The sequence below is a fragment of the Giraffa tippelskirchi genome, chromosome 9 (genome assembly GCF_054371585.1).
Source record: "Giraffa tippelskirchi isolate mGirTip1 chromosome 9, T2T-mGirTip1v1.2.pri, whole genome shotgun sequence".
Lineage (NCBI taxonomy): Eukaryota > Metazoa > Chordata > Mammalia > Artiodactyla > Giraffidae > Giraffa > Giraffa tippelskirchi.
Genome location: NC_137283.1, coordinates 12,126,100 through 12,151,425, shown reverse-complemented (window position 1 = coordinate 12,151,425; position 25,326 = coordinate 12,126,100). Strand labels below are relative to the sequence as shown.

General features: G+C 46.1%; 2 protein-coding genes and 1 pseudogene across 9 annotated transcripts in view; 1 reads left to right on the top strand and 2 right to left on the bottom strand.

Annotated features, from left to right (window-relative positions):
- The window catches only part of CCR8 (C-C motif chemokine receptor 8), a 32,085-nt gene extending 14,981 nt beyond the window's left edge, over positions 1–17,104 (bottom strand). For 3 of the 8 annotated variants that reach the window (XR_014064635.1, XM_081527480.1, XM_081527479.1), the window contains exons 1-3: positions 17,033–17,104; positions 11,881–12,117; positions 10,351–10,905 (exon numbers count right to left, since the gene is read on the bottom strand). Coding sequence is in view for 7 of the 8 variants with exons in the window: in XM_081527480.1 (XP_081383606.1) it covers positions 10,351–10,482 (132 nt within the window). In the remaining variant the exon portion in view is untranslated. Of the gene's footprint in view, positions 1–10,350; positions 10,906–11,880; positions 12,118–16,656 lie in introns of all 8 variants that reach the window. The other 5 variants (XM_081527482.1, XM_081527483.1, XM_081527489.1 and 2 more) reach the window with 5 other exon arrangements.
- A 2,710-nt stretch (positions 17,105–19,814) lies between these two features.
- On the top strand, positions 19,815–21,668 carry LOC145521021 (alpha-N-acetylgalactosaminide alpha-2,6-sialyltransferase 6 pseudogene; annotated as a pseudogene).
- A 2,535-nt stretch (positions 21,669–24,203) lies between these two features.
- Positions 24,204–25,326, bottom strand: part of LOC145520618 (uncharacterized) — a 113,288-nt gene continuing 112,165 nt past the window's right edge. Inside the window, exon 5 of the transcript XR_014064638.1 lies at positions 24,204–24,370. The gene's annotated coding sequence lies outside the window, so the exon portion shown is untranslated. The remainder of the gene's footprint in view (positions 24,371–25,326) is intronic.

The following is a 25,326-nucleotide window of genomic DNA, read 5'->3' as shown; positions in this document are numbered from 1 at the left end:
TAACCTCTCTACCGTAAGATCCTTGACCTAACCACATCTGCAAAGACCCTTTTTCTAAATAAGGTTACATTTACAAATTCCAGGGATTAGGACTTGATATCTTTGGTTGGGGGCTTCCCTGGTAGCTTAGCTGGAAAAGAATCCACCTGCAATGCAGGAGACCCTGGTTCGATCCGTGGGTTGGGAAGATCCCCTGGAGGAGGATCTCCCAGTATTTTTGCCTGGAGAATCCCCATGGACAGAGGAGCCTGGTGGGCTATGTCCATGGGGTTGCAAAGAGCTGGACATGACTGAGCGACTAAGCACATCACAGCATCTTTAACTGGCTTTTATCCAAGCTACTATACCCCGGCTCTAAAGATGCAGACTGTGATGGAGTTAAAGAGAAGCCTCCATTCCTCATCTTTGGACACAAGGCAGGGATCCCAGCATCCTAGAAGGCAGCCAGAACCAGACTACACAGCCAAGGTCATGCAGGGCTCAAGAATCAATGCTTTCTCCAGGTCCATCTTCTGTTGCACAGAAACATTCACTAGATCCTGAAAGGAATACCCTCAGGGATGGACTTTTTTTTTTAAGAAAACCTCTTGGCAAAGATATAAAATGCAATTTAGAATGGCTTTGTATTCCTCTACATCTTGCTTCATGACTTCTAAATCCATTCTTCTTTGTCTGCAATCTCATCTCCTAGAAATATTTGCTGGTGTCTGAGTTCATATCTGGAAAAAGAAATGGCAACCCACTCCAGTGTTCTTACCTAGAGAATTCCGTGGACAGAGGAGCCTGGTGGGCTGCTGTCCATGGGGTCGCACAGAGTCGGACATGACTTAGCAGCAGCAGCAGCAGAGTTCATATCTAGGTAATTCTCTAGGACACAGAAGTGCTGGACTGCCTCTACCAGGGACAGTTGAGTTCAGTTCATTTCAGTTGCTCAGTCGTGTCCGACTTTGCGACTCCATGGACTGCAGAACCCCAGGCCCTCCTGTCTATCACCAGCTCCCGGAGTTTACTCAAACTCATGTCCACTGAGTCAGTGATGCCATCCAACCATCTCATCCTCTGTCGTCCCCTTCTCCTCCCGCCTGCAATCTTTCCCAGCATCAGGGTCTTTTCAAATGTGTCTGTACTTCACATGAGGTGGCCGAAGTATTGGAGTTTCAGCTTCAGCATCAGTCCTTCCAATGAACACTCAGGACCGATCTCCTTTAGGATGGACTGGTTGGATCTCCTTGCAGTCCAAGGGACTCTCAAGAGTCTTCTCCAATACCACAGTTCAAAAGCATTCAATTCTTCGGCGCTCAGCTTTCTTTATAGTCCAACTCTCATATCCATACATGACTACTGGAAAAACCATAGCTTTGACTAGACAGACCTTTGTTGGTAAAGTAATGTCTCGGCTTTTTAATATGCTGTCTAGGTTGGTCATAACTTTCCTTTCAAAGAGTAAGTGTCTTTTAATTTCATGCCTGCAGTCACCATATGCAGTGATTTTGGAGCCCCCAAAAATAAAGTCAGCCACTCACTGTTTCCCCATCTATTTGCCATGAAGTGATGGGACCAGATGCCATGATCTTAATTTTCTGAATATTGAGGTTTAAGCCAACTTTTCACTCTCCTCTTTCACTTTCATCAAGAGGCTCTTTAGTTCTTCTTCACTTTCTGCCATAAGGGTGGTGTCATCTGCATATCTGAGGTTGTTGATATTTCTCCTGGCAATCTTGATTCCAGCTTGTGTTTCTTCCAGCCCAGCATTTCTCATGATGTACTCTGCATATAAGTTAAAAATAAGCAGGGTGACAATATACAGCCTTGACGTACTCCTTTTCCTACTTGGAACCAGTCTGTTGTTCCATGTCCTGTTCTGTTACTTCCTGACCTGCATACAGGTTTCTCAAGAGGCAGGTCAGGTGGTCTGGTATTCCCATCCCTTTCAGAATTTTCCACAGTTTATTGTGATCCACACAGCCAAAGGCTTTGGCATAGTCAATAAAGCAGAAATAGATGTTTGTCTGAAACTCTCTTGCTTTTTTGATGAGCCAACGGATGTTGGTAATTTGACCTCTGGTTCCTCTGCCTTTTCTAAATCCAGCTTGAACATCTGGAAGTTCACGGCTCGCGTATTGTTGAAGCCTGGCTTGGAGAATTTTGACCATTACTTTGCTAGCGTGTGAGATGAGTGAAATTGTGTGGTAGTTTGAGCATTCTTTGGCATTGCCTTTCTTTGGGATTGGAATGAAAACTGATCTTTCCAATTCCTGTGGCCACTGCTGAATTTTCCAAATTTGCTGGCATATTAAGTGCAGCACTTTCACAGAATCATCTTTTAGGATTTGAAATAGCTCAACTGGAATTCCTTCACCTCCACTAGCTTTGTTCGTAGTGATGCTTCCTAAGGCCCACTTGACTTCACATTCCAGGATGTCTGGCTCTAGTTGAGCGATCACACCATTGTGATTATCTGGGTCGTGAAGATCTTTTTTGTACAGTTCTTCTGTGTATTCTTGCCACCTCTTCTTAATATGTTCTGCTTCTGTTAGGTCCATACCATTTCTGTCCTTTATTGAGCCCATCTTTGCATGAAATCTTCCCTTGGTATCCCTAATTTTCTTGAAGAGATCTCTAGTCTTTCCCATTCTGTTGTTTTCCTCTGTTTCTTTGTATTGATCACTGAGGAAGGCTTTCTTATCTCTCCTTGCCATTCTGTGGAACTCTGCATTCAGATGGGTATAATTTTCCTTTTCTCCTTTGCCTTTTGCTTCTCTTCTTTTTCACAGCTATTTGTAAGGCCTCCTCAACCATTTTACTTTTTTGCATTTCTTTTTCTTGGGGATGGTCTTGATCACTGCCTCCTGTGCAATGTCACGAACCTCCATCCATAGTTCTTCAGGCACCCTGTCTATCAGATCTAATCCCTTGAATCTATTTCTCACTTCCAGTGTATAATCGTAAGGGATTTGATTTAGGTCGTACTTAAATATAGATCCACATAGATTACCTCCCCACAAAGCTACAATAAACAGACTTTTTTGTGACTGCTAAATATTTATTTCCTGTATAAGAGTGGTCAGGAACATCACCTGCATACAATCAAAGGTATGACCGCAATATTGCTTTGAAGGGTTGAACATGGAGAAAATGTGTGGCTTATAGTATAATATTTTTATTTTTAGCTGTATTTTCAGGAAACTTATGCTATATTGTATGCAAGAAGAACTGACAAGACCTCTTAGTCTTTTACATGGTTCTCTGTTCCTAGAATTTGTCTTCTACTAACATTTTTTTTTCAAGCCTGCAAACACTTACTGAGGACTAAGCATATTCCCAGCACTGCTCTAGTCATTAGAAGAGATAAAAAATGAAATTATATATTATACTCCCCTTTAAGGAGTTTAGCAAGCAATGGCACTTTCATCACAGAAGTCCTAGGAGATAAATGGCTCTCTGAAGAATGATGAATAACGAAAGGAAGAACTCATATGAAAACTATGTAGAAACCCAGAAAAATCTTTATGATGAGAAAAGCAGATTAAGGTGGTATATATGATACAACTGTCAAGACACAGATGCATGAGATCACATTCTGGAATGGAATAGGCAGAAATTTAAAGTCAGATATTAGACTGTTCTCTTTATTTTGAAAGTTTTCTTTAATAATGATATGGTGTCTTTTCAAAAATAAGTTTTTAGGAAACAAAAAATGGCTATCACTGATAAATGCAAAGCAGAGAGGTTTCCATTTTGTAAATAACTAACTAAATTATAGATTAAATTACTAATCCCCTTGGAATTCTCTGCCAGTGACACAAAGCATCTACATGACAAAAAGTGGTGTCCAAGGGAAGTCTGAGTTTATCATTATTGAGCGTATGTTGGGGAGAAAACTATTTTCCTCTAGTTCCTTAGCTCAGTAACTAAGGGTCTGTGAATTAAACTAACAAAAGGCAGATTAAGAGAAAAGACATAAATTTTATTCAGATTCTGTTTAGGTGCACAGATGTTCACAGAAAAGGGGTGAAACTCAAAAAAGCAGTTAGGCTTGGAGGCTTATGTACCATTTCAACGAAGGAAAGGAAGTTTGGGCTTCCAGGGATGATAAACTATGATGAAGTGACAAGGAAATATATGAGTGAACTAAAGGAAGATAGGGCTATTTTAATAGGTTCTGCTTATGCAAAGTAAACTTGGTGTCAGCGTCTCATCTTTGGTAATAAGAGTCACTTGTTCTGGTACAGGGTGGGCACCTTTCTCAGAGGGAAATGTATGCCCCGCTTTTGGCACCCAAGGGAAGGGCAAAGACTCTTCCTTTGTTGACTGATTCTCAGTTGCCTGTAACTGAAAATAATCCTTATATCAAAGTGGCATATTTGGGGGCAGCATATTCAACTTCACATAGTAATGATACCCCCATTCTGTGAGTACCCCTCAGGGGCCAGCCACAGCTTATATGTTCGGCCCTCATTGGGTTTAGGGGAGAACCTCGAGCTCCTTTTGTAAGTGTCAGTGGCCTGAGGTTGAGTCTGCCCCAGGACTGAGTACTGGTTCCCAGGCAGTGGGCATTTCCACTGCTAATGAAACTTCTGCTCACGCTGTGTTATCTTACGGTGGGCGCCTTTGCATCTCTGCCCCTATGGTTACTGTCTATTCTATTGATTCCAGCTTCTGCAGGAGGAGCCTAGGGACTGAGATGTTTGCCAAAGACAGGCTGCTTTGGCACTCACGGGCATATGGAGGACTCTTAAGGGGAAGCCAGGAGGACTTCTTCCCCTGCCCCAGGAAAAGTACTCCCGAGTTAAGGGTGAAGGTAGACTGTTAAGATGCTTCTCTCTTTCTCTCCTGATACCATTCATCCCTGTTCCCTGCATAGAAGAAGAGTTTACAAAATAATGCATTATTCCTCTTATTTTTTTCCCCTGCATTAAAGTTTGGTTCAGCATATCCATTTTGGAACCAGGCTGGGGACACCTCTATTTCAGTTTCTTAATGAGCAAAGACACAGTGACATCAATATGATCTCTACCAACCTCTGTCTTCTTTTTAGCTACTCCCAGGTCCCCAGAGGTCACAGCTCCTAAAAGAGGCCCCGAACCTGCCACACCAGCATTTCACTTATACTAAATCTGATTCTCAGATCAGGTATTTTAGACAACGTTCCCAAGATCCACATGGCTCCTAAGAGGCAGGACTGGTCCCAATCCAGGTTACCCCATCCAGGTGGACACCAGTGCCCCTTCTCTCACCTCCATCACTCTTCTTCAGAAACAGAGCGAGCTACCCAAAACTATCAGGGCAGTCAGAATCAACTTTCTTCCCCTCTGGGCTACCAGAAACCCTCGTTTCTCACTGTAGATCTTGTGCATGTCCACCCTTGTGTTCTTTGGACTCTACACACATCTTGCCTTTTTGGGGGGAGTCTCTACTCACTATATCCAAGGCAGTGCCTGCAAAGAAGAGGTAGTTCTCAGAAAAGGCTGGATGAATTAAGACCCAATAGCTTACAACCAAGAAGACATAAATGCCATCTTCTCTTCTGGTCAGTTTTTGTCAGGGTCACATCCCAGGGAATTTGTGGCACTAAAGGCTTTCACACAGACCCGAGTGAATCCCAACCCTGCTGCTTCTTTGCTGGGTGACCTTGAATGTTTTATTTCACCTTTGTAGCCTTCACCTTTCTCATCTGCACATGTGGAGTGATGATCTCTTTCTTAAAGGGTTAAGAAGATAAGTGATTTCCTCTGAAGACATCTAGTGCCAAGAATGTGTTAATAATGGCACTCTATAGTCTAACCACCAAGGTGATTCTTATCATTTTACCTTGTGGTTTTCCATTTGCTAGGTATGAAAGCATTTTTTTAAACTTATTGTTTTGAAATAATATCCAGAAAGGAAAGGTTGCAAGAATATAGAAACAACTGCTATATTCTCCAAGATTCACCAACGGTTAACATTTTGACAGTCTTGTGCTTTCTCTCTCTCTCTCTCTCTCTCTCTATATATATATATATATATGCATATATGTGTGATATATAGATATTTTTTCTAAATCAGTTGAAAATTTTGGCATCACATTCCTTTATCCATAAACCCTTCAGTGTGAATTTCTTAAAAACAAGGACATTCTCTTGTGTCACCTTGGCACCAGTATCAAGATCAAGAAATTTAACAGTAATACAGTGTTACTCTCTAAGAAGTCTTTTTTAAAATCTCACCAATTGTCAGATGATGTCAGGTGACAATGATGTCAGGTGATGATGTCAGGTGATGACCTTTATAATACTTTCCATCCCCTGGTTCAGGATCCAATCCAGGGTGGTGCATGGATTATACTGTCAAGTCCTTTTATTCATCTTTGATCAGAAACTGTGCCTTTTCCTCTGGTTTTTAAGACACTGACATTTTTTAAAAGAATACAGACCAGTTATTTTTCAGAACGTCCCTCAGTTTGGATTTGTCTGATAATTCTCTGTGATTAGGTCCAGGTTAAATATTTTTGGCAGAAACGCTACAGAAATGATGAGTCCTTCTCAGGGAACACATGATGTCCATTAGTCCCCGCACTGGAGGTATTAATCTAGTTCATTTCATTCAACTGTCTGCCAGTAGGAAGGTTGCTATTTTTTCCTTTGTTATTAATAAGCCATTTATGAGAGATATTTTGAGACCATGTAGATATCCCATTTCCCATCAAACACTCAGGGCTGCTGTTCTGGAAGCTTTTGTGGACAAACTTCTCTCAAAGATGAAACACTGAAGAAGGTCTGTACTGCCTTGGTTCAAGAGGCGTGAACACTCATTATCACCAGTTTCCTGTGAGGTAGCCTTGTGGTTAATAACTCAGGGAGGGGTGGGCGAGCTGGAGCCTTGTGGTCCAGGAGCTCTTCATCCTGCACCAGCACCAGCGAGAGGGTGGGACGGGAGAGGAACCCCCAGCTGCAAAGGGAAGGCAAGCGAGAGACAGCCCAAGCCCACACGGTAGAGTGGGCCCCAGGTTCACAAAGGCAGAGGTTTTCTTCCTCTGCCCCTACAACCGTGCTCTCCATCCGTTCCTTCTGAGTGTGTGAGACTCATCTAGTCTGGGGGTCTCAGCAGAGAGGCACACATCCCCGAAGATTCCCAGGAGGGTTACTATCAGAGCCTTGTTTCATTCCTCTGACTGGGGACCATCTGAGCTAAGCTCTTGTCACGTAAACAAGGAGGAAATCAAATCTGCAGTTTTCCAAACAGTATGGGAGAACCTGGGAGTCAAAAACTGTTAGAAATGGAGGGTGTCAAGAGTTTATCTTAGCATTCATAGCCTTTCAGGGAACTAGCATCATTACCCCATGAGTTCCAGACCAGAGCAGCGGTATAGGTTTGCTGTAACTGGGAGTTGGATCTCCAGTTCTGGTTTGACTCTGACCCTATTGTGCAGTTGTCTAAATACACCTAGTTCTTTGGGGCCATTTTCTTTCATTTTGTGAAAAAAAAGTTATTAGAGCAACCTCCCCCCTCAAATATAGGCCAACCTCACTAATGAAGACTGAGGTGAAAACTCTACAAATACAATAGCACATGGAATAAAGCAACACACAATTTGTACATCTTGACCAAGTTGGATTTATCCCAAGAAAGAGAGGTTCCTTTTTCACGAGGAAAAATGAGAAGTGTCATTCACCACATTAACAGATTAATGGGAAAAAAATCTTATGAGCACATGGTTATCTCAAAAGATACAGGAAAACTGATAAAATTCAGCATGTATATTGAGCCAATGAAATTCTCCAACTCTGCTGGTGGGAGTGGAAACTGTTGCAACCACTTTGGAAAATAATGTGGCATTTTTCTACTAAAGTGAAACATGCACATTTTCAATGGTTTACCAATACTACTCTGAGGTATATATCAAACACAAAAGTATATATTTCACTAAAGACATGTATTAGTATATTCATAGGAGTACTATTCATAATAGACCTACAGGAAGCTACCCAAATGCCCATCAAATATAGGATAAATAGATTTCAGCATATTCACACAATAGCATACATTTCATTGCCAAGAATAAATGATCTACAATTGTACAAAATAGTATAGATGAATATACTAACATAACTGCACAAAAGAAGCCAGACACAAGGCTTCCCTGGTGGTCCAGTGGTTAAGAATTCACCTTGCAATGCAGTGGACATTGGTTTGATCCCTGGTCCAGGAGGATCCCATATGCCATGGAGCAACTAAGCCCGCAAGCCTCAACTACTGAGCCAACGGGCAGCAACTACTGAGCCCACGGGCAGCAACTACTGAAGCCCATGTACTCAAGAGGCTGTACTCACAATAAGAGAAGCCACTACAATGAGAAGCCTGCACGCTGCAACTAGAGAAAGCCCGAGTGCAGCAATGAAGACCCAGTGCAGCCAATAATAAATAAATAATTATTAAAAACACAAAAGAAGCCAGTCACAAAGGCGGTACTATGACTCCACTTATATAAGAGACTAAAAAACAGGTAAAACTAGCCTATGGTGTCGGAAGATTGGGTACCATTGTGGGTTGAGTAATAAGATGGAAAGGGGCATCTCAGGATCTGGTAATATGCTGTCTCTTGATCTGGGTGGTGGTCACACAGATGGGTTCAGTGTGTAGAACTGCATACACTTATGTTATAGGCATTTCCCACATGTGGACTACAGTTCATCTTTAAGGGGGAAAAAATCCAACAACATCTCTTCATTAAAAAATTCTTCAATATGGGGCTTCTTTAACCTGAAACTACAAAACCAAATCAAATATCCTTATCAATGAGGAAATGTCAAAACAGATCCCTCTAAAACTAGGAAGAAGAAAACTATGCTTTCTCTACTGCCACTTCTACTTGGTACTGGAGATACTCACCTGTACAATAAGTCAAGGAAAAGAAATAAAAGGCATAAGGAATGGGACAGACGACAAGATATCATAATTTATAGGAGATGGGAAGGGAAAGCCCAAACCCATTCTTTCGGAAATCCAAAAGAGTCTACAGGTAAAATATTAAAGTTAGCAGAAAAATTACATAAGAGTGCTGAACGAAAAGTTGATAACACAATTCCATTGCGCTTCTGTCTCTGCAACAAACATATATAAAATGTAGTTTTAAAAATGATTTTTTATTGTAACATCAATAAATATGAAGTGTTGACATGTAAACCTCACAAAAATGAGGAAGAATCTTTATAGAAAAATTATAAAACTTTGTTAAAAGACATAAAAGAATTTCTAAAGAGTTGGAGAGAAATATCCTATTTATTTATGCTTTAGAAGACTAAATATCAAAAGATATGAGTTCTCCCCCAAACTGACTTAAGGGTTCCATACAACTATAAAAAATTCTCACAATACTTTTTTGTGATGAACAAACTAGTTCTAAAATTTATTTAGAAATACAAATGCCTATACATAGCCAAGATACTGCTAAAGAAGAAGAATATGGGGTCTCATCATGTCAGATATGAGTAATTATTATAAAGCTTTGGTAATTAGATCACATAGTTTTACACTGAAAATAATAGGTAGATCAAAGAATCAAAGACAGAACCCAGAAGCAAACCTATTCATAGACAGAATTTTTTTAAGAACAAGTTGGCACTGCAGCTTAGTGAGAAAAGGAAAACTTTTTCAACAAATCTTGAGTCAAATTGATTATCTATATGAAAAAATTACTTAGCCTCCTACCTCAAACCTTACAAAAGAAAACATTTCCAGGTTGTTTAAAGATGTAAAGACTTTCCTGGTGGTTCAGTGGTTTAGACTCCACATTTCCACTGCAAGGGGCCTGGGTTCTATCCCTGGTCAGGGAACTAAGATCATGCATGCTGGAGGCACAGCCAAAAAAAATAATAATAATAAGTAAAAAAAGTATAAAACCTTTGATGTTCTGTTTCTTGATTTGGATGGTGACTCTATTGGTATTCATTTTATTTTTTTTTTAAATTGCATATCTGTATTTTCATGTTATAATATTTAATGTATCTTATGATAAAAATTTTTTAAAAGCCAATCTACAACAAACAGGCAGGGGAAAAAATGAGGGAGTTGGACAGGATAATATTCATGGATTTCTTCAGCTCTCATTCATTCATACAAGAAACATTTTGGCTATATTATGCAAGGTCCTAGGGATTCCAAGAACAAGAAATAAGCTGGTCTAGACAGTCACTATGCAGTTCCAGGGCCCGCTAAGGCCTCACGAAACTCGGGCAACAGCCAGTTCCCAGCTTCACCGTGTCATTCCAAGACTCCACTTTATGTAAAACACAGCCCATTCACACTGTCTACCAAAAACAAAACAAACCCCCCAAAGCAATTCCCACCAAGGATTTAGAAACATTACTGTACCTCTTCCTCTAAGGCTCTGGCACTCTCCTCCTCTTTTCTCCTCCTAATTTCTCTGCCCACCTTTGTCTTTGTTCTCAGGATCAACACAAATTCCTCCTTTTGCACAGCAGTTTGTTTCCTTTGCTCCCCCATCACTCAATTAGGGCAGCCAAAGTGATGTCTGGAGCTCTTCCAGACAAATCCAGAGGTTGCCCCGAGAAGATGCTTGATGATGGTTCGATTTTCTCCCCCTTGTTACAAGGCTCAGTGCCTCTACCTCTGTGACAGAGGAGCCCACCAAGGGCTTCAGGAGCAAAAGCAGGGACACCTGACTCAGCTTCAGTCTTCAGGGTGAGAACGTGGATGTCACCTGGGAGCTGACTGAGAGGATGTATGTGCCTACTTTAGGTCAGCTAAAGTGCAGAGAGTGTAGCAACGCTGTCAGAAAAGCACTTCTCTGGGAGGCTTGGAGCCTGGGTTTTCATCCCAGGTGAGCCATCATGCTGTCCTGGAACTCTGGGAGGGTCACTATCCTTTAGTCCAGCGCTTCCACACTTTAATGTGCACACAGATCACCTGTGAAAGTGAAAAGTCGCTCAGTCATGTACAACTCTTTGCTATCTAATGGACTATATAGTGGGTAGCCTTTCCCGTCTCCAGGGGATCTTCCCAACCCAGGTCTCCCGCATTGCAGGCAGATTCTTTACCAGCTGAGCCACAAGGGAAGCCCTCACAGATCACCTGGGAATCATCTTAAACTGCGCGTCGTGACTCAGCAGGTCTGAGCCCAAGATTCTGCATGCCAAACTGGCTCCCAAGCAAAGCCAATTGTGTCAGTTTGCAGATCATGTTTTGACAAGGGGTTAGGATCTTCATCTATAAAATGGGCACAAAGTCTCCATGCAGATGTTGTGATTTAATGAGATAATAAGTATGAATGTGCTTGGGAAATTTTGGAGCCCTTATGAATATGATGGGTTGTTATTACTGAAGAGCTGGGATGTTCTAAGGCTTGTCCAATAAACCGGTGGTAGGACCTCTCCCCCATATTTCCACTGCTTGACAACCTGAAAAACTACCCATACTCAGCCAATTTGGCAGCTGAGCCCTTCAGAAGTATCAATTGTGCCAAGAAGACACACCAGCCCTCAATAGAGAGGTCCCCGGAGAAGGAGAGAGCAAATCAAGGATGTGATGTGGCAGCTGACAGATTTGCACAAGTGCCCAGCCACTTCCAGAGTTAATGGGGTGGGCAAACAGTCTGCAGAAACAGGAAGTCCTGCAAGAGAGCAAGGAAAACACACACACACACATACACACACAAATTATCCAATCCCAGAGAGGGACTCTTGGGTTAGTATCACATTTTCTTTAAACATCAGAAGCTAGTTACCCCTTGGCAGATCCACAGAGAGCTGAGAACACAGCCCAGTAAAGATTAGGGCAGGTGCATGGAGGGGCAGATGGTGAGATGGGGCAGGTGAGCTCAGGACCACTTTGGTGTTGGAACTCAGGACCAGAGATGCTCCACAGCCCCGTGAACCTTCTCACCTGCCAGGCCCTGGGTTCCACTTCCCACACTGGCATGCTGCTCTCAGATGCTGCTCATTCTTGAGCGGGCAGCAGAGTGAGTCGCTGGATGGAAGGTGTTTAAGTGGCTTGCCAAAGTCACAGCGGAGTTACTGGCAGAGCTGACTCCATAATCTCCCGCTCCAGGCTGTCCATCAGAAATGCAAGGGCAGGTTATCTGGGTGGCTCTGCTTAGGGATTATCAGAAATTGCCAGCACCTGAAGTGAGGAAGAATGTAAAAAGGACTAATATTTGTTCAGCTCCTATGGTGGATCAGGTACAGGCTATATGCTAACTAATTTATCCTCACAGCTTCATGAAGATAATATTTCTGCTAATTAAATAACATCTATTAAGGTTCTAATATGGTTTACCATGCAGAAGAAAGTTCCCGCAAAATGTTTGGTTATTTGTCCTGTTGCCCCAAGTTACAAAGAAGGCATCCCAAGAAGGTATAAGCAACTTAACCAAAAGTCACCTCTCTAAGTGGAGACTTGACCTCAGGTCCACCAGGCTCTATGTTCTGCATACTTTCCATTATGCTGTGCTGGAAAGGGAACAGGCTGGGCTCTGGTGTAAAACAAAGAACTCCTGTCTGCAAGGGGATTTGGGCAAGGTATTTCTCACATGGACCTGTGATGGCCTTAGGAATCTTCCCATCTTTAGGTAAGAAGAGTTGAGTTGGAGAGCATCCTGCCCCCAAATTCATGCTCTTCCCAGAGTCCTAGAATGTGATCTTATCTAGAAATCAGATCACTGCAGATGATATTCATTACAATGAGGTCATACTTGAGTAGGGTGGGCCTTTAATCCAATATGACTGATGTCCTTAGAAGAAGTGAACAGACACAGGGAGGAGTCCAGAGGGTGACAGAGGCAAAGATTGGAGTGATACGTCTGTCTACAAGCCAAGGAACACCAAGACTTGCCACCAACCAGTGGAAACTAAGACATGGAATGGATTCTCCCCGAAAAAGGTTTCAGAGAGAACATGGCCCTGCCTACATCTTGATTCTGGACTTTGGCCCCCAGAACCGTGAGAAAATACATTTCTATCGTTTGAGTCACTTGAGTTTTTGGTAACTTGTCATGCAATCCTGGGAAATTAATACAAAAAGCACTTAAATTTACAGAGTGACTAGTCTCAAAGCACTGTCATCATCACCTTGAGTCAAGCGAAAAAAAAAGAACAAAATAACTTTTAAACTGTGAGACTTGAGGGAGGAAGGGACATTTTGGTTGACACTGAATTTCCATCACATGCATAAATGTCTCTCGAGCATACACACTCACACGTACCCTTCCTCCCCTCCTTTCTGCACAGACAATTCAGAGTGCCCACAATCCACTCAGTGGGGTTGTCCTAGCCTTTCTGGATAAGTTAGGGTGGGAGGGCAACTTTATCAGCAGCCATTTCCTGCACTGGTGTGACATACTAGGGTTCAGGTGGGGTGACACTTCCCAAGTGTTTTCAACCTCACCTGGATTTAGAAGAATCATCCTTTGTCTATGTTGGCATTAACTCCTTAACCACATTCATCTTCCATAAATAAATAACAGTTACAGAATAAATAAATGTCACGATTCTTATTATAAATCTATTTCTCAATCTTAGCTGTTTATAAAATTGTGTTGTTGTTCAGTTGCTAAGATGGGTCCGACTCTTTGGGACTCTATGGACTGTAGCCCGGCAGGCTCCTCTGTCCATGGGATTGCCCAGGCAAGAATATCGGAGTGAAAAAAAAAACATTGGAGTGGGTTGCCATTTCCTCCTCCAGGGGATCTTTCTGAGCCAGGGATTGAATCCGCCTCTCCTCTGGCTCCTGCATCGGCAAGTGGATTCTTTACCACCGAGCCATCAGGGAAGCTCTTACAGAATTACAGGGGAATTTTAAAAACATCAGCGTCAGGATCCCACTCCAGACCAATGAAATCTGAATCTGAGTTTTTTGCAAATTCCCCCATGTGATTCTCACATGCAGCTAAAGTGGAGAACCACTGTTCTGGATCTTCGCTGCTGGAGCGAAGGCTGGAGGACCAGGGGATGTCAGGTGGATAAGGGATCAATGCTTTGATATTTTATTGGACTGGACTTTTAAACATACCTTAAAAAAAAGTATTAACACCCAAGTGTGACTCAGAAAGATCTGGGGTCTGAGCAGGCATCTGTGTAAGGATGGATGAGTTAGCATTCAGTAGTATGGTTGGCAGGGACAGCAGTTGGAGAGAAAAGGTCATTTTCAGCTACTGTCCTCCTGGGTTCATCCATTCAATAAACCCATGTCCTCCGTTCTAGCTTTGCCCAAATGTGCTAAAATGGCATTATTTAAAAATTCTGTCTGTATTTCTAGAATTTGTTCAGAACCTGGAAGAGAGCTGTGGTTAATTGACATCCCACGCGCAAATCATCATCCATGCGTAAATGTAGCCCATGCGCCAGAGCACGGACACCACCCGGAGCTAGTTAGAAATGCATACTCCTGCCCCACTCCAGATCCGACTCTGCGTTCTCACAAGGGCCCAGGGGATCTGTGCGCACACTATACTCGAAAGCCCTGAGCAAGACTGACCCTTCATTACATCACCTTGGATGAGAAGGAGAATTCCTTTGGCATCCAACACCGAGCCATCAACAAGCACAGGAGGTCCAGCTTTCCTCAGAGATAATGTTCAAGCTGTTTAATAACAATGCTGGCCATAGAGAGCTGGGATAGCAGCAATGCTGAACTCTGGCTGAATGTCAATTCCAGTCTTACTATTAATATTCTAGTTCTTAGGGTTTCCTGTCTTGGCTACTGTGATTGCATCTCAACCTCTAGGGCCTCTCTGGCAGGGGAGAGGTGGGGAAGGCTGCAGCAGGCACGACTGGGGTGGCTTCTTAGCTCCCAACTATTCTGTTGCTTTTGGAAATAGTGTCAGCATGCAGGGGCGGAGTTCTCCCTGGCTGGTGGCAGGGGTGGGGGATGTCAATTAACCACAGCTCTCTTCCAGGTTCTGAACAAATTCTAGAAATACAGACAGAATTTTTAAATAATGCCATTTTAGCACATTTGGGCAAAGCTAGAACGGAGGACATGGGTTTATTGAATGGATGAACCCAGGAGGACAGTAGCTGAAAATGACCTTTTCTCTCCAACTGCTGTCCCTGCCAACCATACTACTGAATGCTAACTCATCCATCCTTACACAGATGCCTGCTCAGACCCCAGATCTTTCTGAGTCACACTTGGGTGTTAATACTTTTTTTTAAGGTATGTTTAAAAGTCCAGTCCAATAAAATATCAAAGCATTGATCCCTTATCCACCTGACATCCCCTGGTCCTCCTTCCAAGGAAACTGGCCTGGGGGAGGTGGGAGAGGGTGGCTTCTCCTCCTCGTCCTTCCCTTCCTCTCCCTCCCTTCTCACTCTGCTGCCCTTCCTCCGCCAGGGCTGGGCTGGGCTGGGCAGGCAGGGTGGAGAGCAGAAAAGGCATATCATGGCTGCTCTGCTAACAGCCTGGCACTGAGGCCCTCCGTGTGGCCGTGCCCGAGGCTGCGTCTTTCCCGTGGAGCATCTTTGTGGGTTTTTCAAGGAACTCCCGTCACTGATCTGGGTGATACATGCTAAGCCTGGCTGCTACCCCCGCATTTCCCATGGGCCTCCCTGCTGGTTGTCTTCTCGTGTAGGATGCTCCCAGGACAGTGAAACTCTGGCTCCCGTGGTTGGGGTTCGTCTCTGGCCCTGAGAAGCTCAGACCCCCCTTCCCCAGGTGGCCCACCTCTTGCTCTGCACCTCAAGCCCTTCACAAGGTGGCTGCCACCAGGGACGAGAGGACTACCAGTCCTGGCATCTCCAGATTCCAAAGACACAGCCTAGTTCTCCAAGTGATTCTCTTGAACGTTTCCTTCACTGGCTTCAGAGGTCACAGAAGCAGAAGGGGGTGGGCCCCAGAGAGAGGAGGGATATACTTCAGGCTCCCTGAACTCTGTTTCCAAACACATCCTCTCCGTCCACTGCAGGGGCCTTGGACACCCAGGCCTGCGTGCCTTCAGCAGACCTCTGAGGTTCCTGGAGGACCACTTCCTCCTCCCTCTGACTGCCTCAGGGCCACAAGTGCTGGGATTTAACAACTCAGGGGAACTGCTCAATCAACGGAGGATGGGGTCAGCGACAAGATCCCTGGCTCCCAGTTGTGGATGGAACAATTGTGAGGTTAGTTCTGCACAGTCTCTCAGAGCAGGGCAGGGACTAGGACAAGGTAAGAGAAGCTCCAGGGTGCAAGATTTAAGGCGGCACCTACCAGGGTTGTGCAAGAGTGGATCCCTCCTTAATCTGGCACCCCAAGTGCCTCATCCTAGTCCTGGCCCCATCTCAGAGGGTCCCCAGTGGGATTGGGCCCTGGGTGCTCACAGAAGATGCTACTCAGTAACATACGGGTCAGGTTCCTCTCTTCAGACCTGAGGTAGGAGATACACAGGCCCCCGGCTGAGCAACTACAGCTGGTCTCCTGCTGATGCTTCAAGATGGGAGACCAGCGGGAGCACTGGGCCCAGATGGCATGCATTTTTGTGGGGTTTCCTGGCCTGACACACACCCAGAGAAGGCCCTCAGTCTAGGGGAAGGACAAAAGGAAGGAGAAGAGGCCAGCCGGAATCCATCTTGGCTGAGAGATGCGTGCCTATACCAGGATCAGATATGAAGATGATTGGTCAGAAAAAAAAAAAGAAAACTACCTTAATTTAAGCAACCTAAGCCGGCCCCGTTGCACATAACTCACTCTGACTTCAGCTGCGTGTCCTTTTACACATATTCTGCTTCTCTTTATAAACACCTTTATCTTTTCACAATCTTGGTCTCTTTGCTGAATTCTTCCTTCAAAGTAGACAAGAACAAAAGTCCCTCCTTCTAGCTTTTCACCACCGGAATCAGAACCACCTCCCAATAAACTACTTGTACCCTTGTCTCAGGTTTGCTTCTTGGGAATCCAAGACCCTTCCCTGTCTCTCCGTATCAACTGTCAGCCTTATCTCCGTCTGCCACTGAGGTGATGTGAGGGCAGTTCACGGGACTGGGTGTTTTAGCCAATCCTGCCTTTAGGCTTCAGTCTCCCTGACCATAAACCAGCTCCTCCCTGACAGTAGCCCCCTCTTTACCTCTGGGTCTGAGCCTGTCAGGCTGCCAGCAGCACCAACAAACCCAACAGATGGGACAGTCCTGGCAACACTGGAACCCTGCTTCCAGATGGGAACAGAATGACATCATAAGTGGTCTTCCTTCAGGCTTTTTAGGGCTTTCCTTGTAGCTCAGCTGGTAAAGACTCTGCCTGCAATGCGGGAGACCTGGGTTCAATCCCTGGGTTGGGAAGATCCCCTGGAGAAAGGAAAGGCTACCCACCCCAGTATTCTGGCCTGGAGAATTCCATGAACTGTATAGTCCATGGGGTTGCAAAGAGTCAGACACAACTGAGCGACTTTCACTTCAGGTTTTTAAATAATTAATTAATGAATTTTGGTTGTGCTGGGTCTTTGTTGTTGGACGGGCTTGTCTCTACTTGGGGCAATCGGGGGCTACTATCCAGTTGCAGTGTGAGGGTTTCTCGTTGCAGTGGCCTCTCTCGTTTCAGAGCACAGGCGCTAGGGTGCGCGAATTTCAGTAGCTGTGGCGCACTGACTCAGTAGTTGAGGCTCCTGGACTCTAGAGCGCAGGATTGGTAACTGTAGCACAAGGACTTGGCTGCTCTGTGGCAAGTGGGATATTCCTGGACCAGGGATCCATCCTGTGTCTCCTGGCAGGCGGATTCTTTACCACTGAGCCACCAAGGAAGCCCTTCCTTCAGCTTTAAGAAAGAAAAGCCTACAACCCCCCCTCCCCCCCCCCACCAATTAACCTTAACAATTGGAAACACTCCAAATGCCCAATAGTAGAAGGTTACATTACAGTATATCTGTACTGTGGAATATACATGGGCATTCAAAATGATGTGAAAGTTGCTCAGTCGTGTATGACTCTGTGACTCCAAGGACTGTAGCCCACCAGGCTCTCTGTCCATGGGATTTTTCAGGCAAGAATACTGGAGTGGGTTGCCATTTCCTTCTCCAGAGGATCTCAACCCAGGGATCCAACCCGGATGTCCTGCATTACAGGCAGATTCTTTATGTCCGAGCCACCAGGGAAGCCCTTCAAAATGATATTCTACCTCTATTCTTACTGATGCTGATGAATTTTCATAACATATTAAATGATACAAAGATTTTTTTTTTAAAAAAAGAAAGAAGCCCACAACGGAGAGGTGGGTAGAGACTGGGAGGAGAGTTTTCACTCAGATTTCAGGGCTCTGCCTTCAGTTCCCTCCTTCCTTGCATTTCTGCTCCCACTTTCCAGTTGCTCTGGCAGCCTCAAGCTCTGACCCGTCCAGAATATGACATGGCAGCGTGACAGAAGTAGGCACAACCCCCCATGTCCTCACGTTGACTCACGAAACAGGGCCATGGTCTGGAGACCAGGGGAGCAGAGGAGAAAGTGTAGGAATGACTTACACTGGAGGAAGGACGTGGGCTTGGGGCCTAGGAGATGACGCCTTGTTAGGGAAATTAAATAGTCTTGTTTAGGCTTTGCAGATGAAGCAGAGCAGGCCTCTGACCTTGCTTCTAATCTGCCTGGACACTGCCCTGACTGTGAGTGACTGCTTGCTGTGAGTGGAAGCCTTGCAAGCACCATAGATACAGGATGAATCTTGAGACTGTTGAGCCCCTGGAGGTGCCCTGGCCAACCAAGTCCCGGGCTTAACAACATTCCAAGTTTTATAAGACAAAGCAAACAGCATTAACAGGAAACCAGAGCTGCTATTTGCTCACAGATTGATGATATCAGTTTGCGTCCTGGGATTAAAAGCAGGAACCCCGAGGTGCAGTCTTTGAAGACTCACCCACGGAGCGGACGCGATGCCTGGGTCCTTTTCCCAGTTGGGATTCCAGACGTGCTGTGTCACAGGGACTTCCCAGTGCTGTTTGAGTCTGGATGCTGGTCAAAACCCAATTTGGTGATGTATCCTCTCAGTTCAGTTCAGTTCAGTCGCTCAGTCGTGTCTGACTCTGCGACCCCACAGACTGCAGCACACCAGGCTTCCCTGCCCATCACCAACTCCCAGAGCTTGCTCAAATTCATGTCCATCAAGTCAGTGATGCCATCCAACCATCCCTTCCTCTGTCGTCCCCTTCTCCTCCTGCCTTCAATCTTTCCCAGCATCAGGGTCTTTTCCATTGAATCGGCTCTTCACATCTGGTGGCCAAAGTATTGGAGTTTCAGCTTCAGCATCAGTCCTTCCAGTGAATATTCAGGACTGGTTTCCTTTAGGGTTGACTGGTTCCCCAGAAGGAGCTCTGGGAGGGAGATGAGGGTGATTAGGTTGATTAAGGGGTGCCCTTGAGGTCAACATCTGTGGGAGGGAGTGGAGGGAGGTTAAGAATTGAGGAGATGGAGAGGTGAAGCTGTAAAAGCCTCAGCTCACCTCCCCACCACCTCCCCGAGGAGCTCTGCCACTGGAATGACCCTTCTGAGACGCCTTAACTTGGGTTGAGAACCTGATATAGACCAGTCACTGGATGCAAGCTGGACCTTTAGCTAAACAATTCCTGAGACTGCCGACAGCAGGGGGCACCTGCCCACAGCACTCCCAGAAGCTGGGGGAATAAGTCCTTCAGTCTGAAGGGAGACCCGGGCACATCCCAACTGAGTCCTTTTGACCTGGGTCCATCTCCTCCACCAGACAAGCTCCTCATGGAACACAGCCGAGGGGACAGCTCAGGGACCACCTTCTCCTCTCACAACAGGCCTAACAATAATTACGCCTTGGGCCACACTTATTGATGGGTGGACAAGCTGCTTCCTCCAACTTCAAGGAGCCTGTATTTTAAGAAAATTGGCTCTGGTGCTGGCATGCAGGTAGAAGTCTTTGTCAAACAGAGAAAGTCACTATTACTGTGCTCTTTTGAAGTATAGGTTCCGCTTCTGGCTGAGGAGGAGGATGGCTGAGGCCCAGAGGGGTGAAGGGCAGGAAGGCAGATGGGGGCAAAGAGACCAGGAAGGCACCAGTAAAAACCAGACCAGCATTGGAAACAGGACCAAGGTCTGGGGAGTAGGAAGGAGGCTGCTTCAGGGACCCTCCTGCCATCTCTCTCTCTCACACTTGCCTACCCGAACCTCAGCACTCATGGACAGAGAAGCCTGGTGGGCTGCAGTCCATGGGGTTGTGAAGAGTCAGACATGACTGAGCACCCATATGAGCACCTGCTTAGTGGCACTTAGCTCCTGACAACAAGACTCAAGCGGGCTTTCCTCATTACCAGGCTATTCTACTCAATGTCCCCCATACACTCAGCCTCCCAGCCTCCAAAACAACCATTTCACCCCATACTCTGTCCTCATTCTCAGCCAGTTGCCTTGCTTCTTGGCTTCACCTGTGGCTCAGTGGTAAAGAATTTGCCTATAATGCAGGAGACACAGGAGATGCCAGTTGGGATCTGACCCCTGGGTTGGGAAGATCCCCTGGAAGAGGGCATGGCAACCCACTCCAGTATTCTTGCCTAGAGAATCCCATGGACAGAGGAACCTGGCGGGCTACAGTCCATGAAATCTCAAAGAGTCCAACAGGACTGTGCAACTGAGCATGCACTGTACACCCTAATTTCACTGAAAAACTAGAATCAATCAAAACAGCTGTTTTGGCGGCGGGGCCTGGGCAGCCAGAGCAGCACAGACCTCAACTCTGGGCTCCAGTCACCATGTGAGGGGGCTTGGGGGCTGAGGGGAGCTGGCGCCCCCCAGGGAAGGTGTGACCCCATACCCCTACCCCCTGGGCCAGCTGCAGGATGCCGGCCTCTGCCCCACAGCAGTCGCCAGAGAGAGATGAGTAACAAACAACAGTGGTCAGCAGTGTTCATGATCTTCTTTGCCCTCATCACCACCCTCAGCCTCTGTAGCTCCAATAATGCCAGTGAAGTCTCTCATTACAGCTCCCTGTGGGGCTGTATCTGCCAGCTGGTCAACCTCAAGAAGTGGAGTATCACTGACGGCTATACCCCCATTCTCGCCCACAAAACATTGCCCTCCCGGTGCCACCAATGTGATTGTCACCAGCTCCAGCCACCTGCTAGGAACCAAACTAGGCCCTGAGGTCAAGCAGGCCAAGTGCACAATCCGCGTGAATGACACACCCCCCATGGGCTACTCAGACCACCTTGTGGGTAACAAGACCACCTTCTGTGTAGCAGCCCATTCCAGTGTATTCCATGTGTTGTGGAGACTCTAGGAGTTCATCAACCAGACCTCCAAAACCCTGTTCCTCTTCTGGGGTCTCCCAGACAAGATGCAGAAGCCCCAGGACAGCCTGGTGCGCGTCATCCAGCAGGCAGGCCTAGTGTTCCCCAACATGGAAACTTACGCCATCTCTCTTGGCTGCATGAGCCAGTCTGATGACCTCTTCCGGAGTGAGACAGGCAAGGTCAGGGAAGAGTCCTACTCGTGGTGGAGCACAGGCTGGTTCGCCATGGTGACTGCGGTGGAGCAGTGTGACCACGTGCACATGTATGGCATGGTGTCCCCCGACCACTGCAGCGGCCCCACCTACAGCACGTGCCCTACCACTACTAAGAGCCTAAGGTGCTGGACGAGTGTGCCACCTACGTTCAGAATGAGAAGAGCAACCACCACCGCTTCATCAGGAAGAGGAGGGTCTGCTCTTCCTGGGCCCAGCTGTACGGAATCACCTTCTTCTACCCCTCCTGGACCTAAGCCACCCTGCCTGTGGGGCTCTCACGAGGGACAAAGGAGAAGCGGGTGTCCACGCAGGCCATCTCCTGACCAATCGTGGCTTCCAGGAGTGTCTTTCGGCCCATCAGATCTTTAAGAGGATGTATCCTCCAGCCATTCCGGGCCTGGAGGAATCTCTTGGCCAAACAGGGATTTGGGCTTCTATGTGGTTAATGGGTGTCAAGGGTATTTCCTGTCCAGTCAGGGTCTGAGCACAGTCAGTCAGAGTAATCTGAGGCTAAGGGCATGTCCTTTCCCATGAGGCCTTGGTTCAGAGCCCCAGGGTGGACCCCAGGTCACTTCCTATTGGCTGGGACGGCGGGGCCCTGTCCCAGGAAGCTGGGAACTTTGTGTTGCCCCCTCACTTTCCAGAGCCAGAGAGAGGTTGTGCGGGGGTAGGAGGCCAGGCTGGCGCCTTTCTGGGGTTGGGGGATCTCCAGGGCTGAGAGACTGGTGTCTGGGTCTTGGCTCTGCCCTGAGGGGCCTTGAACAAGCCCCTTGCCCCCTCTCGGGGCATTCTTCTGCCTGTGTCAGCTTCTAATGTACAGTATGAGAACCCTCCCACTTCCTGCACTGACCGCCTTGGGTCTGTTCTCCATCGAGACTGGACGCCTCCAGCCACTGCCCCTTGCTGGGGGCTCAGCTCCCTGAGGGGCTGGGGTTCCCTTCTTCATCTGCTCCTGGAAACTTGAAGGTACTTTTGTGCAAACTCCTCTGGCATTGGGGAACTCTGAAAAGAAGGGACAAACCTTCATCTGTTTTCTTAGCCCTTCCACCTAGCTGCCATTAGCTCAGCTCTTAAAGAGCCAGGCCCCTGTTTCTGCCATCCAGCAGTGAGGTTTTCTACCTGTTGGAAGAGCTTTTGGGGCTAAGAGAATGGGGGATTACAGCCCAGCTGAGATTTCCTGAAGTTTCTTTGTTTGCAGCTGTTGGAGTAGTCCAATGGTCTTCCCCCAGCTAGGCCTGGGAAGGCTCTTGGAGGCTGGGACTGTCGCCCAAGTTCTACCCCCTCTCTCCACATCAGGCACTTTATTGCTGGGCCTCAGTGGGGTGGGTTTACCCCTGCTCTTCTGTAGTCTTGAAGGGAAAACTGGAGGGCTTCCTGGAGGAGGTTGTAGAATGGGAGGGGTCAAGTGGAGGTGGGGGCAGCCAGGAGGTGTCACTGCACATTGGGGCAAGAGGTGGGGGCTGGGGACTACCCTAGATTTGATTTTGTAATGATTTATACAGGAATAAATGCACCTAAGCTCAAAAAACGCCCCCCAAAACAGCTGTTTCACACATTGCCACCCCTTACTCAAGTTCAGTCTATTTCAGGAAGTTCAGCCCGTGGACCTCTCTTCCCCTGTCAACCCCACTAGGGGGAGTCGCTCATTCCCACAGCTTCAATACCTTCAACAGACTGGTAATGGCTGTATTTACTTTCCTAGTCTAGCCTATATTTCTTCCTTGAACTTGATTTATACACGCAGCAGCCTACTCAACAGTTCCATTTGAGGCATCCATGTGAAATGTTCCCCCAAATAAAACTCTTGATTCACCTTCCACAAACCTGGTCCTCTCCCTTGGATTCACCTCTGGACAAATGACATCTGCATCTCCCATGCTCAAGTGAAAAGCAGAATCTATTTTCTCTGCAAATGATCCTATTTCGTTCCTTTTAGGGGTGGAGTAATATTCCATGGGGGGGTGGTGATGGGAGGGAGGTCCCAGAGGGAGGGGATATATGTATACATATGGCTGATTCACTTCACTGTGCAGCAGAAACTTGTCAGGATACATTTAACAGGAGGCTTCCTGTGTGCTGTTTTCAGTCTTGCATGAATTCTATGTTCCTTAACAGCACCTGAATACAGGTGCCAGAGAGCTAGCAAGCCGGCTTTCGGGGATAATAGAAATTCATGTATCTCATTCATATGGAAATTCCATATGGTGAACAGCAGCCATTTACAAGTCTCCCCCTTTCTAATATGTAAAGTAACTGTTACAACCCCCTCTCTAGAGAATAATTCTAACCTCCAGCTTTCTAGATGACTTGTTAGACTTTTGATCCCTATCTCTGCTAAAAAGGGCTATCTGGTAAGAGGATATATATATGCCCACAATATGTTTAATAAATGCCTTTGTTCCACCAGAGCACTGGTCACCGTGTCTTTCCTCATTTTCTCTCTCTCTCTCTCTCTCTCTCTCTCTCTCTCGCTCTCTCCCTCTCTCCCTCACGGAGCACAGGTGTCCATCGTGTCTACTTATTTGCCCGGGCTTTCAAGACCTCTTCGAGAGGGCGCCCTGAGCCTACGTAGACGGTGCTCTTTGTCCTAGAGTTATATCGGCATACTGTGTAAACCAGGGAATATCAGCCTCTTTTCTTCCTTCTTTTCTTAGCGGTCGACTCTGTACCCCCAAGTTCCGGTCCATTAAAGGACCACAACAGAAACTAACATAGATTGTAAAGAAATTATAGTCCATAAAAATAAAACAAAAAGAATCATAATCCACTGACTCCTCTCTTTGCCTCACCGTGTACATACAGCACGTCTTGCTGTTCAACCTTCAAAATATATCTGAGTCCACAGCATCTCCCACTAGAACTACAGTAATAGCTTCGCAGCTCTCTCCAGTCACTCCTTCCTTGCACAATCCCCACTCTGATGACACTGTTCATTTTCTGGTCTGTCCTGCACAAGCTGTTTTCCTGGGAGAAGAGTAAGGCAGAGGTGAAGGGACACACACCGGAGCAACAGCCTGATTCAACACCCTACCTATGGGCTTCCCTGGTGGCTCAGTGGTAAACAATCCACCTGCCAATGTAGGAGACAAGGGTTTGATCCCTGATCCGGGAAGATCCTACATGCCGTGGAGCAACTAAGCCCATGCACCACAACTACGGAGCGTATGCTCTAGAGCCCGGGAGCCACGGCTGCTGAGCCCATGCTGCAACTGTTGAAGGCCGTGGAGTCGAGAGCCCGTGCTCTGCAGCAAGAGAAGCTACCGCAGTGAGAAGCCCATGCAACTGCTGAAGGCCGCGGGATCAAGAGCCCACGCTCCGCAGCAAGAGAAGCTACCGCAGTGAGAAGCCCACACACTGAAACTAGAGAGTAGCCTCCACTCACCATGACTAGAGAAAAGCCTGTGTAGCAATGAAGGCTCAGCACAGCCGAAAATAAATAAATAAATAAATATTTTTAAAAAACCTATCTAGATTAGCCACTTGTCCTGGGGCAAAATTATTCAACCTCCTCTTTCCTCACATTTCTTATTTGTAAAGAAGGAATAACAAATATGGATTTGCCTTATAGAACTCTTCTGAGGGTTAACGGGAGTCCTCTCCCCTAACAGCTCAAAATTGCAATCATTTAATTAAGCATCTGTGAGAGTCCAGGCTTCCTGCTCAGCCCATTTAAATACCTGATGACAAGTGACAGTGGCCAGGGGTGCTCTAAGCCACAAGATAAATGTTAAAAAATAATCTTACATATAGTTGACAGTGGGGAAAGACAGTTCCATGAAAATTATGTAATGGTGTGGGAGGAATAATAGCAAGGACTTAATGAATACTTATTGAATCAGGCATTGTTCTAGGAGCTTTACAAATACCAATTTACTCAACTTGCTAGCAGCTCTATGAAGCAAGTCTGGTATT